The sequence below is a fragment of the Netta rufina genome (genome assembly GCF_964035555.1).
Source record: "Netta rufina genome assembly, chromosome: 5".
NCBI classification, from domain to species: domain Eukaryota; kingdom Metazoa; phylum Chordata; class Aves; order Anseriformes; family Anatidae; genus Netta; species Netta rufina.
Window position 1 is genome coordinate 29,108,595 of NC_140128.1, and position 18,326 is coordinate 29,126,920.

General features: G+C 40.6%; 1 protein-coding gene across 1 annotated transcript in view; it reads left to right on the forward strand.

Moving 5' to 3' along the window:
• SMOC1 (SPARC related modular calcium binding 1) overlaps nucleotides 1–18,326 on the forward strand; it is a gene marked incomplete at its 5' end in the record, with an annotated part of 120,768 nt that overhangs the window by 71,404 nt on the left and 31,038 nt on the right. Inside the window, 2 exons of the mRNA XM_084287277.1 lie at nucleotides 5,262–5,318; nucleotides 9,517–9,597. Coding sequence (XP_084143403.1) covers nucleotides 5,262–5,318; nucleotides 9,517–9,597 — 138 coding nt within the window. The remainder of the gene's footprint in view (nucleotides 1–5,261; nucleotides 5,319–9,516; nucleotides 9,598–18,326) is intronic.

The following is an 18,326-nucleotide window of genomic DNA, read 5'->3' on the forward strand; positions in this document are numbered from 1 at the left end:
TACAGTACTTGAAGGGATGTGTATTTTTGTACAAGACCCCCATGTAGTGCAAACACAGTTTTTGTTGTCTTTTTTCACTACTTAAACCAATGCCCCCAAGCCCAGGGGTAATATGGAAATATGGAAATGGTATAATATGGTAATATGGAAATGATGAAGTTGTAAAAGTGCATCTTTGAGAGTCAGGAACTGCCTAGATGTAGGGAACTGGAGTTGAACTGGCAGTTTTTTTTTTGTTGTTGTTGTTGTTTTTTTGTTTGTTTTTTTTGTTTTTCATCTAACTCTGGTTAAGTAAAACTGCACAAAGTTGTACATGTGACTTAATTTTCTCAGGAGTGCTCAGACCTGGGAGGGCTTTTTTCCCTTCCTGTTGGTTCAACAGACTCACAAAATGTGGGCTTTGCAGCTTAGGGACAGGGCAAGATAAGAATTAATTCACCGTCCTGGCTATCTGTGCTCTAAGTTGCCTATTTACCCTCACCTATGCCCTGTAACGGCCCATCAAAATGGGTAATGGTTTGTGAAGGAGTCACTTGAGACTGGACAAAGGCCGTCCCTTCCCAGGGCAGAGCTACACGCTTAGAGTTGTCATACTCTTAATACCCTTGATGGTCAAGCTGTATACTTACAAAGACTAGATTTGGTACAAGGCCTATATAGTTGATCCTATAAACACTCTAGCACTCTTTAAATTGTAGAAATGTCTACAGAGTACTTCATGGATGCCAGTGGGAACACAACGATGGTATACTGAAGGCTGAGGTTGCTTAGAAAGAGTGTAGATGTTAATCTTTTAACATGACGATGCAGGTATACAGAATACTTTTGCGTAGGGTGTATGTTCCTGGGTAAGGGATGTGATATAGGAGATCATTAATAATCTTTTCCCTTTTCTTCAACTTCCAGTTGTTGATACTTCTGGCAAGAACAGTGAACCAGAGCAGCAGGCAGTTACTTCATACTTTTGTCTAGTACTTTATGCCTTTTCTGTATCAGGAAGTTCAATTTTCCCCTGACATCAGTTGCTCATGGCCTCAGTGACTGTAGTGCAGCGTACAAAGATCACTTTAATAGTCATCTTTTACGTGAACTGAATCTCCTCAACCCTAGTGTACACTGCAAGTCATCCAGATGTGGATGCTTGCTAGGAGTTCTTCAAGAACAGGGGTAAAGGAGAGAAGAATCCTCATCTTAGTGAGACCTTAAAGAGCTCCTGCTTGCCACAAGCAATAGATCTGGACGCACAGGCAGTTGTCACTGTTGTGAGCTACTGTCAGGCTAACACAGAAAGCAATTCTTAAGCTTATGAGCTCCTTACAGTAGTAGTGCAAGTGGGCTTCTGGCTTATAGCTATGGTATCTTACTGTGGAAATGGCTTAAGGAGTGTCGTTGGACCTGCCTATTTTGCTCTTGCCAGAGATAAGGTTAAAAAACAAAACAAAACAACAACAAAACAGTTTTTGGTTTGATACCATTTGGGTCATAAGAACTTTCAGCTCCACTTTTGTAGATCTAACCCAGGAAAATGGAGGTCTACAGGAAAAGTTCTATATGGCTTTCAAGCCTCATCCCGTAAGAGCCGTTCTGTTGAATGATGCTGTCTGTATCCAGTGGTTGTCTTGGAAAAAGGAAGTGGATATTCGTGCTGGGTTGTAAAACATGGTAGAAAACCATGCTAATGCACTTCTTATCAAAGCTCTGAGAATATTCTATGGCCAAGGAAAATTCTTTGGTTCTTCAGTACCATGTTCCTCATCTGGAAGCGTTACCATCTAGAGGGATTAGGAAGCATTTAGTTGACCTCATTGTTCCCTCTGGTTTTGACATGCTCTGCATCAGCAACTATTGCAGTTCCACATCTCTTTCTTTAAAGTGTGGAATTTGAGAGTTTTCTGAAGAAAGTAATAGGTTATAGTCGATGAACACACTTTCTGACTTCTGTCTCCAAAGTAACCATATCCTGTTCATCTTGCATGATATCACAAGGGATTGTAGGGCTCTGAAATAGCTTTTTGTTGTTGTTATTTGCTAAAATGCTTCCTTAAGGAATGCAAAATGTTTGTTCAGAATTTATAGGTATGCAAAACAGAACTTGTTTACCAGGAGTAAACAGGTCAGTGGAACCAATGTCCAGTGTTATGACTGGTGTATTGAGAGAGAAGAAAAATCCAATGAGAGTAGACAAGAATAAAAGTTGCTCTTCTGCTGAAAGGGAATGGCAGCTAAAATTTTTGTGACAAAGCAATTTGAAGGACTGAGCCCTACTGAGAGTTCTCCAGTTTAAGAAACAGACTTGCTAGTCTCAGAGTAAGAAGCTGGCAGCTGGGAAGTTAGCAGGATGTTTCTAATAAAGTGTAATTTTTGTGTTTTATGTGACTATTTCATGATCTTTGGAAAAAAAAATCAGAAATATCCCTGGCTTTTGATTTTTGAAATATGGTGGATGTAATTACAGGGTTCTTGTCTATTGCATTTTTTGTTATATGTGTGATGAAAGAACTGTGCTTGCTTGAGCTACAGGGGAGTGATTATTCTTCCCTCTATTTGCAAAACCCTCAACACTATACTGGGTGCTGCTACAATAATGGATTTAGTGACAATTTGGCTCTAGTATCTAAGTCAGAAAACGATTGTGTAGTTCTTAAAGCCTAGTGAGATGATCATAAAAGCATAGTTCAAAGGCTAGTTTGGTACTTTTGTCTGTTTGCTGCATTTGTTCTGTCACTGTTTAATACCTTTCAATAGTTTAATGGCTAACTTTATACAAAAAAAAAAAGTACAAAATTCCTATTCTATGTGTATTTGCCCATTATACACACACAGAAGTAGACAGAGATGAGCCTTAAAGAAATCCCCTGAACCTGAATTGTCCTGAGTTCTGCTAAAGTTCACATAAGGGTTTGGATAAAAGTGCTGTGGCTCACATCCATTTTTATTTTTTCTCCATTGTTGGCTCCTGTTTTGCTCTTTTATATCTGAAAAGCAATTCTGCAATTACTTGCTGTAGAAGCATTCATGAGAACAATAGGAATAAAGTTATTATACTACTAATAATTTTTTTATGCAGGGTCTGTTCTTATGTAACTTTTGAATTATTTACCTTTGCAGTTGCTCTGAGTATCTTTTGGTTTTGGACTTGGTTTCTCGAGCTGTAAAGCCTGTCATTCAATAGGACAAAGGTTAACATGCCCCATCCCTGGAGGTGTTCAAGGCCAGGCTGGATGGGGCTTTGGACAACCTGGTCTGGTGGGAGGTGTCCATGCCCATGGCAGGGGATTGGAGCTGGGTGATCTTTAAGGCCCCTTTCAAGCCAAAGTATTCTGTGATTACATATTGTTCGCTTTTCATTACAGTGTGAAATGTTGTCCTAAATAATAATAATAAAATATTTAAAAAATTTGTGCCATCTGGGATCTTGTAGAAGCAGAGCAGGTTATTTAAACTCCCAAAAAAGTGAAGATCAACTATTTATTTTTATCCAAAGATTCCTTTAAAGGGTGAAATCTTCTTTTCTGTAAATTGATTAAAATTCAGGGAATTTTTCCAAGAGATCACATACTCTAACTCTGAGTAAAAAATACTGCTTATCTATGTTACTGATAGTACCCAAGAACAGGAAAACATAAAACAAGAGTTGACTGAGAAATGGTAAGTATTTTTTTTCTTCCAAATATTTTTTTGCTGTGCTTACAACTAAGCATAAAACCAAATACATTGAACAAGAGGGGAAATAACTTAAAGGTTCTCATGCTCATTTCTTCAGTGGATCTCTAAGGTTGAAGTAGAATTAGCAGCACATTTTAGCATTCTGTGACTTAGATGGCTTTATGTGGAAATGCATAGAACTCATGCTGTGAGGAAGAGGTGTTCAGTCTTCTGCTCACTTCATATGACTGCAAATGCAGGTTTCAATGGGAAAATAGTCTAAATGCCTGTTTCCCATCTCTGCCTATCCATCCCCTTCCAGCGGTCTTTTTCATTCTTTGGTGTAATCAGAACAAACAAAGGGAAGGCTGGGGGCAGTCACTTCAGCTTCTGCAAGGGGCTGTTCCCTTTACCATTCGTCCAAATGCATTCTGCCATGTGCATCTGATACAGTTTTAGAGATGGTGGCACCCTGTTTTTTCTGGCATAGGCTCCTTTCCAACTGATTTTCACTGTGCCTGGCAGTTCTCCATTGTAGGTTATTGCCCGCTTTCCAAAGATGCATAGTGTCATCTTTGCCCATAATACATGCAGAAATAATTGTTAGAAACTGTGTTTTTTAAAGCCACTATATTACGGAAGAATGAAAAGGGGGGGGAAAAAAAAAAAAAAAAAGGAAAGAGGAAAAAAAAAAAAAAAAAGAGAGAGAGAAAATAATGTTTTGCCTCGCTTAATGCTCTGCCATTGTTCCAGTGCTGTGTAATGATGGTCCAGGCTGGAGCTTGAAACCTAGATCCCTCTGAGCTCTGAGGAAGCTAGACCCAACCTGAATCCCAGCTGGGTCTGTAGATGTGATACAGAGGCATAATGAGCCGGAGTGTAGGCTGAATGCTTTTCCCTGTGGTCTACCTCTACATTTTGAGAATTGTATTTCCCACAGAATCTGTTTTGGTTGAAGAATTCAACTATGAAGGACTTGTGGTCAGAAGACATGCAGTACTCTTGCGCATGAAAAAGCTAATCTAAGAAAAATTATTTTTCCACCATATTTCCATTAGAAGGCATAGCCACAGCATTGCAATTAGAGAACACCTTGATGCAGATATTGTAAGAACAAAGATTTGCTATTGACCATCCCTTTCTAACAGCTCTGCAGTGAAAGCTGGTGCCAGGTTCTGCACAGGTAAGTTTCAGCAGAGTAGTTTTTCTTTTGAATAAAAATAATGATAAAGACCCAGCAGGGCAGCAATCACCAGACCTCTTCTGTCCCAAGGAATGACCTGTGTGGGATGTAGCCACCTAAACCAAAAGGTGATTGCCTGATCAGTGCAGCAAGTGGAGACTACCAGGTGATTTGTGCTGGTCATTTGTGGAGGGAGAGGGGAGGGGGAGAGGCTCCTTTCGAGTCTAAGGCTAGTCAGTGCATGCTTGCTATATAAAATGTTGCTGCTGATAGTGTAAACCTTGAAATTTGTTTCTGTTCTGTCTGTCTTCTCTTTCTTCTGGACTTGGCCGGGCCATGTACAAATCCCAATCATTCAACAGTACTGGAGAGTAGATAGTATTTACCTCAATAATGGTAGTTTCTTTTCGATTCTTTTTAACTCTCAATTCAGATGACGGGTCGAAGCCAACGCCTACCATGGAAACCCAGCCTATTTTCGATGGAGAAGGTAAGAGCATCCTTTAAAAAAAAAAAAAAAAAAAAAAAAAAAAGTGAAAAAAAACTACTTCCCTCTTTCTTTTCTCTAGGGTTTATGGCTTAAACAATTTATTTATCCTGCAAAGCAGAAAAGCCTGTGAATCTCATAAGTTATCCAAATTTCTCAGTGCTCTTGGGACCTCAGGCATTTTCCCTAATCCTTTTACATCCTCCCCTTGTCCCTGGAATCCAACAATAACACCAGTTGAACAGATTCCTGGGATAACCTTGGAGGAAAAGGTGTCATAGCTAAAAAAAAAAATGTGTATCAAGCCAGAAACGGGAACTTCCTTTGGGCTATCCTTACCCTCTCAATCTCCACCCTCTCAGTACCAGGAGTTTCATAACTTCTGCCGTGCCTTACAGCTTCACTACAGGGAGGGCAGTGCTAAACCACAGCCTGTAAATGTTGACTCGGAGGAAAATTGCTGGGAGGTTTCTTTATTTAGTAATTACTTTCATTGACGCACATACTATTTAAGCAAATGAAGTCAGTGTCGTGGGCCTACTTAATACATGGCCCACCAAGGCAGCTCCCTTCACAAACGGGCTAGTTTTGTGATTGTATTTTGGAGAGGGAACACCAGACTTCAGTCCACTGGAAGCCTTGAAACAAGGATAAAATGGCTGTCCACGCAGAGGGTCCAATCCTTTTAAATGTACAAACAGAAATATTTACCAGCATGAGTACTGGTCCTCAGGTAGTGAGTGGGCCTGTTAGCAGCTGCTTAAGTTTTGCACATTGCTTGGAAGTGTAGCTTTTTTTTTTTTTTTTTTTTTTTTATCAGATTTAAACCCACAACCATTACAGTAGAGCTATAGGCTGAATAGGTCTGTACCACTCTGTGACCCCTTTTGAGTTATAGGCCTTGAGGAAGTGGGGGAAAACCTTTGCAATTTCATACTGAAATGCTGTACTTAACACTTCAAAGGCAGAAATGGAAACTACTGAGCAACAGTAGGTGGTGGTGTTGATACCGCCTGTCTTGTAAAAACAGATGATGGGGTGTTTTTTTGTGGATGCTAAAATAAACTTATAGCAAGGTGCTGTCTCTACTAGTGATCACAAGTATGTAAGAATATTATTATGAGCTTTCTGAAAAAAAAGAGTCTTCACAATAAAAAGCATTCTCTGATAAGCAGAAGACTAAAGTCACGTTGACTATCTTGATTATATCAAAAGGAAGTTCCTCCTGGCAGCAAGCCAATCACTGTTCATAATCACAGCATGCTGCTAGCCTTTAAATTTTCTCCTGAGAGTGCTCGTTGATATTTGAAGGAGAGAATGGACAAGTAAATGCAGAAGGGAGCTAATCTGGTTAAAGTCTGGTTAATACAGCCTGTTCAGAAGGTTCCTCGAGGAGCAATTCAACATTTTAGTCATTCAGATAGAACTGGGCAAAGCTCTTGAGAAATGCTGCAGAGCACAGACCCTTTCTGGTCCTTATGGTGATAGATAAAATCTAAGAACACTTTGTCCCATCTTCCATGAAAAATATTTGCATTGATTTGTTAAATTGAGTACATCAGGTGTAAGAAGAGAAGAGAGAAGCCTACAGAAGAGAAGGCTTAAAGCTGACCTTGTAGTAGCCTTCCAATACCTACAAGGAGGTTATCAAGAAGATGGAGCCGGGCTCTGCACAGTAATGCATGTTGGGAAGATGAGACAACTGTCAAAAATTGAAACGTTTGGATTGGATATAAGGAAAAGCTTTTACACCATGACGATGGTTAGGCAGTGGAACAGGTTACAGGTTGCCCAGAGAAGTGGCGATATGTCCTTTCTGAGCTGGCTTTGAGCAATGTGGTCTGACCACACGCTGTCTTGAGCAGAAGGTTGAACTAGAGGTCTCAGGATGCTATCCTGTACAGTCCTTTGACTCTGAGCAACCACATCATGATGCTTCATTGGAAATCTGCTTCATTGGAGAAGGTCGTCCTGAGGAATGGCTTGTACTTTGTGTCAGATGCAGATGTCAGGTGACAGAAAAGGGTAGAACAGTTACCCATTCAACTGTCAAGTCTGGATTTTTCATAGATGTTCAGAGGAGTTAATGTCTGAATTTCATTCAGTTCCAATGGGCTTGAGACATCTGTTGGGTTCCTGAAAATCTGCATGTTCAAAGTCAGGCAACCAGGATGGACTCGATAACAAAAGATGAATAAAAACGCAGATTTTTTTTTCACACTTTGTTTTTGGATGCCTGCCTTCAAGCAACAAGGGACTGATGCACTTTACTGGTCCTTGCTATAGTTATAAGTAAAATAAGAAATAATAATAATAAAAAAAACCAACAACCCAACTACATATACCCGTTTTATTCCCTCTTTTACTTCTAAGCTCTGTTTTCTTTGCATCCACCACCTTCTGTTTAGTTTCAACATGCAATTTGTATTCATTTTCTAAATAACAATTTCTCTGAACATCTTCTCGTTTTGGTAAACTTTACCTTGTGACACAGTGGAAATCTTCTCTTTCCACAGATCTGTTATTCAGAGGAGTTATTAATCTAGATTGCTTCTCTGTATTCTGAAAAATATCCTCGTTAACTGGATTGAAAATACATTTTTACAGTAGATTCCAAAGGGGTTCACTTCCTTTTTTTTTTCTTTTCCTTTTTCTTTTCTGAAGATTGCTTGTTCTGTAACTTCCAGTCTCGCTTAAAGATATGCTCTACTGTGTATCTAGAGGCCCTGACCCATTCTCTGACATCCACTGAATGCAGTTATCCGTTCCTTTTCAGCTGTAGATGTACTCAGTTCATGCAATGCAGAGTCAGAGCTAAATTTCATTCCAGATTTGGCAGTTTGCATCTAGCACTTTGCTTCATGGCCTTTTCTGCTTTTGTGCTTCTCCCCTTCCTACCTTTTGCATGATGTTTAATTTGATAAAGCTATCCCAAGAAAAAGCCCAAGGTACATAGGTATATGTATTTTATGCATGTATGTACTTTTTTATGACTGGTAATAAAATAGGGTAGTGAAATTTACAGATAAGGCAATCTTTGTTACGCAAAATTTTACTACTACTGGGATATCTATCGGTGTTCAACCTGTATTTTCATATGAAAAACATGCCCTGAGCATGATTACAATAAGGCTTATGATCAATGTAGCTAAAAACATTTAAGAAGTGAAAAATACCCTTCACTTTTCCTTCGTGCACTTTTAATGTGTAATCAGTTTCTCTAGTAGTCAGCCAGCTTCTCCTTTGCAGAGCAGATCCACATAAATGTCAACAAAGGAGCAGGAAAACTCTTCTAAAAACTTCTTAGATGAACTCCTTAAGCCAGCTTCAGGATCTAACATGTAAAGTACGCTCTTGTGGAAACTGGATTTTGTTTCAGCTGAGAAATATCAGTTCTGAAAATGTCACTTTAGGAGCTCAAGCCCATGGTATCAAGTACTGCTTTGCTCAGTTCTATTCAAATGCTGATGTGTCATTGCCATAAGGAGTTTCTTAAGGCAGGCTCTGCTGTGTTTTCAAGTTGAGTGTAACACTTCAGAGGAGGAACTCTAAGTAATTCTTCCACAACATTGTGTTTGTGTATCTTGGTAATAGTGCATTAGAAGTGCTTTTTTAACCAGAACTTAGTTCTTTAACAGATTTCCCTTTTAAGTCTTTCCAGAAATACCCTTATTTCTTTGTTTGTTTATTTTGGGTTTTGCTGTTGCTTGTTTTAAGGAACTGAAAAACCTGTGATTAGCTATGCTTGGGTTGTTAAAACAATATTTAAGGTCTGGATTAAATGTCTTATATCTGGATTTCATACATACTTTGGTGGAAACCAGTATTTACCATAGCACATAACCATTGAGTTCTGTAAGTCTTGATGAGAAACGCTTTACGCTTGAGAATTTGGCTAAGAAGTGGGAAATGGGGGGAGAAAATAATGTTTTGCCAATAGAGTAAAATTGGTATTTTACTCTATAATTGGTATTTTGCCAATATCTTCCCTCTCTGGAAGGGGAAGATAATGATAAGATAACCTCATGGCACGTTTACAAATACTGGCTCCTAAGCAGTTGGAAGACTCACCAGGGGGTGAGCCAATCTCTACAAAGACATGTATCCATTGGCAGCACCTTGTCCTCATGAGTAAGGACTGTGTGGATTTGATACCTGCTGCTAGCAAATTTCTTTAAGGCAGTTATTTTTTCTCTTTCAGAGATCACAGCACCCACCCTGTGGATTAAGCATTTGGTCATCAAAGATTCCAAACTGAACAGCTCCAGCGTAAGGAATTCAGGTAATATTCCATCCCACCCCCCAAAAAAGTTGATTTTTTTAATCTAAACTGCCGTTCCTCACTCTCGTCTTGTTTCATTCTTTCTTCATTGTAGCCTATCCTGCTGCATTTACATAGCAGGATTTGAAGTGTGGGCTATAAAAGAATTTTAGATAGCATCCTTGTTTGTGTCCAGAAGACCACAATAAATGTGTGATGAAGGGTGTTTGTTTCCACAGACCAGAACTGGGGAAGCTCTAATGTCTTCATGTGATAATTCATCCCAGCCACTTGTCATCTTTGTTCTATTTGCTGTTCATCAAGTCTTTCATGGACTTGCAAACAGATGCATTTGGCTCTGAGATCTTTGCTGTGGTTTTGGTCTAAGCAGTTGAGAAAATACAGAGAGGGGCTTCTCTTGAAACTTCATGGTTCTTCTCTGCAGGGAATATTTTTTGATATTTGATAGAGAAATTATAGGCTTATTTCACAATAGAAAGTAGGTTACTTATGTCTGGGCTTAAGTAAATGTTGAGAGAATTTTTGTGGGTAGTAGAGTGGATGAGAGAAGACCTAAGCAAATAACAGCAAAGAAAATATGAACATGAATGGGAAGCAGGGGAAGCAGCAAGGTATGAAGCGAGGATATAAAACTTGAGGTTGGAGATGAGGCTGTAACTGTGTGAAGTCAAAGAAATCACAAGAGACTTGAACAATCTGAATAGGAAAGTAGGGGATTAGGGGTAAGAAAGGTTTCTGTCTGATATATTTTAACTAAAGTGGAAGAATACAAAAAGGTAGAAGGGACATCAAAAGAGATAATTGCCTTAAGAAATTGTGGGTTTATTCTGAGGTTTGAATAGCAGCTGCTCTTTTTGCATATATTTTACAAAACAATATATAGCTAGAACAACTGTTGGGAATAACTCCAGCCCCCAGAACAGATAAATTACACTAGCTTGAAGTACCTGGTCACCTTGTATTTCTGGATTAGCCTGAGAGCATTCATGGCACTCAGCAATTCCTGTAACTTTTCCGATTCCTTCCACATTGCAGGGAGAAAACTATGTTAGGTGAGGTGGTTGTCTCACTGCAGTGTGGAGCTCTTAGGAGCTGGAGACCCAGTGTTGCCCAGACCCCAATTTTAGAAGGTCTGCTCTGCCTTACCTCCTGACTACATTTTCAGCAGGGTGGTCTGTGAACACCAGGTGTTCATAGGGTGATTTGCGAAGTACTGGGGCAACCAGTTTATTCATGGTGCAATTGAAGGTGACAGTTTGATAGGAATATCCTATGTAATGATGGGTTCTGCCTATCTTAGAGACCATCTTTCGTTGTTATGCAGCAAACCTGGTAGCTGTGATGAAAATATGAGCTCTCAAATCTGGTTCTGGGAGGGTAGAAAGTGACTTAGAACTGGGAGGGTCTTTCATTAAAGAGCCTGTCCTCTACCCTTGGTGGCCCAACAGAGCAGAAGTAGACTGCCTTTCATGTTGTTCAAGTGTTTCCTTAGGAAGCTGCCTTGTGTAAGGTAGAGTTGTGTCTGTGAAAGTTCGTTTTGTGAGGTTTACCTTTTTTCCACTATTTTTTCTCCAATTAGTTATGATGTCATTTCTCGTATTCGAACAAGATTATTGTGGGTGCAAGCTACAAATAAAAAATAAATGATCTTCTGGAAAATTCAAGAATTCCATAACAGGTGGTTTCTACAGCATGCCAAAAGGAGATGTGTGGTTCAACTGACTCAGCCTTTCTTGTGGCCCCAACAGACGCTCATTTGCTGTGGGATCTTATTAAGAGACTGGGTTGCCAGTTTTAGACTCAAGTTTCCACATTGGGCCTTACAAATACAGAGCCATCTCTGTTTATTACAGTGAGTTATTGATATCAAGAAATGCTGCCTCATCAAAATGGGTCTGTAGTGTAGCTGATGGGAAGTGTGAGCTATTTTAGTCTTTCTTTCAGTCAGCTAAGCCTAATCCCACTGTTTGGTACCTCTCATTCCAGGCCCTTGTCATACATGTTAAAAGACAATGTAGGGTTGGTGGGATGAAACAACTAAGAGCTGGTGAGAAGAATTATCATTTAGAATCAGGTTTTTCAAATGTCTTCAAGTATCTCTTGGATGAAGATGATCATGTCATGGGATGGGCGTGCATATTTAAGGGGTATTTTTAATTGCTGTTTTCAATCCCTTGGCAGCTTGAAATATCAATGCCTATCACACTTCTGATTTTTTCATTTTTTTGGAAAGGGTTAAGGTAAGTTTCGCTAGCCTAAGATTGTTTTTTTTTTTTTTTTTTTTTTTTTTTGTGTTTACTCAGCTACATGTATATTGCTGTTGAGCTTGCAGCTAACTGTCCTGAAACTGATCCATCCTCCTATCCTCTTGCTGCAATTTAATGGGATGACTGAAATTAGAAGTGAGAAAAGACCTAGCAGGTCAGCTAATCTGCTGTCTTTAGGGCTAGAGAATGTTTGTACTGTACAAAGAGCAGTATTTTCTAACATAGTGTAATATATCCTTAGGCACTAAAGGTTTCACTTCTTCCCACAGGAAGCTTCCCTGGATGGGTCTGTCTTTTTTTTTTTTTTTTTTAATAGCCAATCTAACACTTTTAATTCTTCTTTTTCAGTAGTCTTGAGTTTTTTGAAAGCCTGCCCTTTTTTCAAATTTGTATACTTGAAACATTTAACTCTGATCTCTCTCTTCCATGTGGTGGTTACGTAGCCCTGTCTGCTGCAGCTGAAGAGAAGTCCTGTAGATAACTACTGTCAAAAGACTTGTGTGCTACTCTCTAATCAGCACTTCTATTTGACATTCTGGAAAGCTAACACCATCACTATATCAACCGTGGGGAGAATGTAAGAAGTATTATATTGAGACAAATAGGCGCTGTGACTTGTCATTCTCTTTCCTGTTAATATTGTGCTTTAGTGGAAGCTTTTAGAATAACCTTTGAGTAAGTTACCTACATAACCACACGTTTTAGAGACATTTTTATCTGACTTTAGAGCCTGTGGTGTGTTGCTGAGTATCTACTGAAGAAAAAGAAGTAAGGGAGAGGAATTGAGTAGCTTGGAATGCTCTCCTCAGACCTTTAAATCTCCCAAAGAACAAGGCACAAAGCCAGAGTGCTTCCAGCATGGTTAATGACTGCACAGCAAGGCTTCAGGCCTTGTCCTGTGAATGAGCCTTGTATCTGGTAACATTGGTGTGGCCATGTACCTGACAGGAGTGAGGAAGTCAGGAAGATTTGAGGAATTTGTTGTATCCATCTTGGTAGTGGTGATGGATAGGACCCTTTCTCACTACTGGAAGCAGTCTGAGTCAGAATTTCCTGCATCCCATCAGAGTGAACCAACCAGCAGAGAGCTGAGCTTTGCAGAACCGGTGACATCCCTGCTTTTTCCTGCAATCCTCATTGCGTATGTAGTCTGTATCTCACAAGAGCTGCATTTGAAATCTGAGTGTTCTGCCTTCCATTTAGTGCTGGTGAGCAGAAATGGTTCTCCTGAAACAGTCTTCTCTTTTGGAGCATTTACTTTTTGCTTAGTATGTGTAAATATTAATTAAGCTAGAGATCAGGAAAATCAGAATGACCAGTCTGTTGATCAGAGCATTTGACTGAGAATCCATATGTCTCCAGGTGTTTTCCTAGTGAATTTTTCTGTGTTAAGTAAAACACGATTGCTAGTGCTGTTACACCAGCCCACCGTAAAGAACAATGAATAGATCTTTCTCATTGGGGTGAGATGCAGGTTAAAATTGTCTTGGCCAAAGGCAGGAACAAAAATGTGAACATGCTGTAACATCTGTACTGTTGAGTAGCAGAACTGTTGATGTTTTTCTACACTTACAAACTAAGTCATTTCGTTTTTTTTATGAAACATAAAAACCCAAAAGTTTTTCTTTTGGGGGTAGGTGAAAGATCTAGATAAACACAAAATAATTTGTTTGCTGTGCAAGATGACGAAAACATTTTTGTTTGTTCAGTTTGATTTCCACCTTCTACAAACGTGCACACCTGTGTGCACATATGCATCCCCCAAACTAAGCCTCTTATTTTGCACTTCTCTTTGTGATGTGTCATTTATTTTTAACACTGCCAGAGCAGGAAGAGATACAGACCGCACCTTTGCAATGGCCGTTTCCTAACAGTTTGGGTGGGAATTGCCTTTTCATATTACTTTTACTGTTTCAGGCTGCTGCTTTCCTACCTCCTCTCACCAGCCTACTCCAGCCTGGAACAGTCCAAATGATTATTCTTTTACAGTTCTTACTCTAGGGAAACACTTGATAATGAATCCCGTTTCCAAGAAAGTAAATCTAATGGCAGCTTGTTTGGGAGCACCCCATCTCCACTGAAGAATTCATGGTTGTTCCTCATTTTCAGAGTTGGGTTATCTCCAAATCCGTTTGTGCTACTTAGTGATTTGGTTTTGGTTAGCAAGAGATTCCAGCCTGTATCCAGAGTACCCTGACAACCTTTAAGAAAACCACAGAGTGATGTAATGAGCTCATGCATGGAAAAATAAACAGCTCTAGAGAAACCAGCAGTAGCAGCCTCAAGTAAATATTCTGCAGTCACTGGGGTTTTGAACATGACGTTATTTGAAAGGAAGAATGAGTAATATATTAAGGTTAGCAGCTGAAGACAGGTTTGTGTGTGCCTAGTTTAAAAAAAAAGAAAAAAAAAAAGGGGGTGGTGGTGGTGAAGAAAAGTAGCTGTTTATTTCAAAATCCTGCTTGTTGAATGCGAGCCAACTTCACGTGGCCTCTTCTGTTTGGCTCTGGCACCCAAGCACCAAGGCATCTGATGTGACAGCTTTCCAGTGACAGAGTTTTCTGCTGTCAGGAGCTCTTCGTGGACAGGGTTATAACTGTAAATAAGAATGGTGGTATTCATATTTTTGTTTTCCTTTTTTTCTTTTTTTTTTTTTCAATTGAGTTTACTTGGAGCCCAAACTTTAGGGCTTCTCAAAGGGAAAAACAGCTTGAAAGCCACTTGTTCCCTGCAAGAAGTAGAAGTGCACTCTCTACCCTACCTGAAGGGGACCCTCTGTGCTCTCACAACAGTGCAGTTTGTCTCCAAAGATCTGCACAGCGAGGTGGGATGTAATTATATCAAATGTATTTCCAGGACATGGGTTTTCTGGTTTGTTTGTTTTCCATCAATTTTTTCCCCTCTTGCAGGAGAGGAGAAAAAAAAAAGTGAGAAAACCCACACAGCACCCCAAAATACCACTCTCTCTCTAGTAGTCATCTAGGAAGTGATACCACTTTTCTGCATGCCTTTATTAAGGAGCAGGGATAGTGGTTGCTTCTAGGAAAAAGAAATTTGTTTCCCTAGGCATATGGAGTCTTTCTAGGATTCCATGCATTAACAAGGAGTCTGTGCCTTGGACACTTGGAACAGTGCAGGGACCAGGGAGCCGGAGATAGGTTCAGATTGAGGCTCTCAAAAAGCAAAGCACTGGTTTTGAATGGGGGCAGTTTCTCACTTGTGCTTATCCCTTCCTGTCTTCGCACATGGCACTTCCCACCTCATTATTTAAAGGCATGTGAGACCATGGGCTTCTGCTTCTCCTGCTTTTCTCCTAGGTTCTGCTTCTACTAAACTGGTTGTGTTAGTTGCAAAATGACTGGCTGTCTCTATGTACCAGGTGTGTTAATGTTACTGTCCAAATGTCTGTTACAGGATTGTAGGCTTTTCCCCCAAAATCTGGGGCTGGTTAGTGTTGGTCAGGCCATCAAGTGGAGGAGAGAAGCAGAATCAAAAGTTGATGTCACATTAGCAGAAAGTAGGTTGAGAAGGGGAAGTAGCCAGACACAAATATGGTTTAGTGACATTTGAGTAAGATTTAGTGACACTGGAATTGGAGCATTTTGGTGCATGGGCATGACATCTTAATGTAGACTGCAGCCCTTCTTGCTGAATGTTTTGGTGCCTTCCTCTGATTTGGGCTTAACACCTGGGAACAGTGACTTTTGAACTTCCCTATATCTAAAGAATAAAAAATTTGTCAGTGATGTCTAGAACAAGGACTCATAAAAGGGAACCAATGAGTCAGAAAGCTTTTGCCTTTCCTACTGTCTGCAGGCTCTTGTCCTGCATCTTGAGTCAGTGCTTCCCGATATAGTCCTCCTCTGAGCTGTCAAAACTATTGGACTAAAACCTGTCACTTCACTGTCCCACCTGCCAGAACTATTTATCTTCAAACCTTGATGATTTTCCTCTCACCCTTTCTTTTTCTGAGTGGCTTGTGTTTGTTTTTTTTTTGTGTGTGTTTTTGATTTGGTTTGGTTGGTTGGTTTTGTTTTAGAATTCATCTTAATTTAGGCAGTGGAAATGAAGCAATCTCAGGAGAAGCTCACATTGAGCTTACTAATTCCATCTAATTTACACTGCAGATCTCTATTCTTCTCTGTTGAGTTCCTGCTTCCTTGGAACCCATAAAATGCAGCGTTGTTTCTCTCTTATTCTGTCTGTTCTCTCATTCACGTCCTGCTGCTCCATCTGTGGTTCAACTAATCCCCTTGACCACTGCTCTGGGGGGGGACAGGAGTCTCTTTCTCCCCCCTGGAGGTCCTGAGAAGGTCTGACAGAGGTCGTGCCCAAGCGTGATTCTCCCACAGCCTCACTGTGACAGGTGTGGTGAAGAAGGTAGGATGCAGAAGAAGCAGGGAGAATGGAACGATCAAGGACCAGGACCCTTCCCAGACAGCCTGCAAACAAAGCCATAAATAACGTGCCACTGGGGACTAGTTAATCTGCTCTATGAAAAGGTGCAAAGTATACAAGTGGGAAAAATAACATAGTATAATAATCGGCATGCAACCGTAGGTGTTAAACCATATGCAGCTAGGCAAATAAATGAAGCTCCCCCTGAGTGCTGTGATAAATCATTCCCAAAGAATTCAGTCACTCCCCCCTCCCAATCCCCCAAAGAAAGAAAACAAATTACTCTAGACATGGAGTCATGGCTGCTACTCTGCAGCTGCCAGTTAAGGAGAGTGGGTAGGGAGGGATAGGAGGGGGGCAGTAAGTGGCAAAGATGTAAGAAGCTGGGGTAAAAGGAAAAAAAAAAAAAAACAAAACTACAAAAAAAAACACCACCAATTGCATTTGAGGTTAAACCAACAAAGATTTGGAGGGGAAAAGGAAAGGAAAGAGATTGTAGCACCAGGCACAACCTGGGCCTACAGGGAGAAATGGAGAGAGGAGAGGACAACTTTGTGAAGTTGTGAACTTTGTGAAGTGTGTTTTGCTTTTAAGCAGAGGCAAGTTTATGAGAAAGAATTGCATTGATTTGCCGGTGTCCTTAGCAGTGAGGAGCTCCTCACTGTACATGTATATACTACCACAATTTGGCACAGGTTTGTTCGTGGATCTGCACCTCAGACATCCATTTGAGCACATATTGATGCCTGTGGGTAGACTATACCTATTGGCACATTGATTTCCTGCCTTTCTTAGAATGTTCCTGTCAACTTCAAGAGAAAGACCATGGCATTTCTAAGGTGCCACGGATAAGGAGGAGTGGTTTAAAAGTAATGGTTGGACCTCCGCTCTAGGTTCCATCTGGAACAGTGTAGCCCTAGTAGGCCTCTCCTAAACCCAAAAGCCCTGATGGTGTTTGACGATTATAGAACTGAGGACCCAAATGATTTGCGGGAAGCCAACTGAATAAAAACAGGTTCAGTGATACACAGAACAGTATCTCCAAAAGCGTCTGCTGTCCCCGACGTTGTCCAAGGAGGCTGTGGATATCACCTAATAGAGCACAAGGCTATGAAGGAGCAGAGCTGTGTTTCAAAACCCCTGGAAAACCCTGTCCCTCCTGTGAAACCTTCCTCCTTTTAGTGGTCACCTTAGGGTGGAGAAGTGGCTCTAGACTTCAGTGGGTCTTGGAGAGGGAGCGAGTAGATGAAGGGGAGAAGGGAACCTTCTGCAGGAATATCAGTAGAGCTTGTGGAGGAACATCATGGAATATCTGAGGTAAATGTTGGCTGTGGTCTCATTACTTCCAAAGCGTCATTTTAAGAGCTATGAGCTGTGTTGTAAGAGTTCTGTGCATATTTCTGCACGGAGGGCATGAGTAAAAGCTGCCATCCTCGTGTTCTTTTTCTCTTTGCGGTCCTCACATATTTGGCGTTATGCTAGGCTACCAAAATAAAGTGGTCAGTGGGGATCAGCAAGGACATTTTGTGGTACAGTTCAAAGGTGTCTTAGCTGCATGTTTTTCAGTCTGTTGCAACAGTAGCTGGAAAAATCTGGTAGAATATCCCAGGAATTCTCTCTGAAGAGCCAGGAAAGAAGGGCGTGCAGAGGACCTACACTAAGAGCCAGGCAAAGAGATAGGACTGTGTGTTTAAACAGCAAGGCAGCCTTCAATCTCCTGGAGCACATGAGGAAGGAAGATGTGTTAAATTGGCTACCCTTGCTCCGGGTGAATGGAAAGGCATTTCTCCAGTTTTACCAGTTGTAATGCAGGGAAGTATGTGATCCTCCTGGCATCATCAGACTCCCGTCTCATCTTACTTAACAGGCCCTGATATGCTGCAGCTTCTCTTATGTCCAAATCCCATACACTAGGTCACTGAGTTTTCAAAGCCCGAACGTTTTGCCCAAAGACAGGTTGGTTCAAGCTAGGTGTTTAAGAGTAAGTGCTAGTGTTCCTGTCAGAGGCAGTTCCCCGTGTCTCCTCCTCCAGTGCTAAATGCTGCAGGAAAAAGCCGGTCTGTC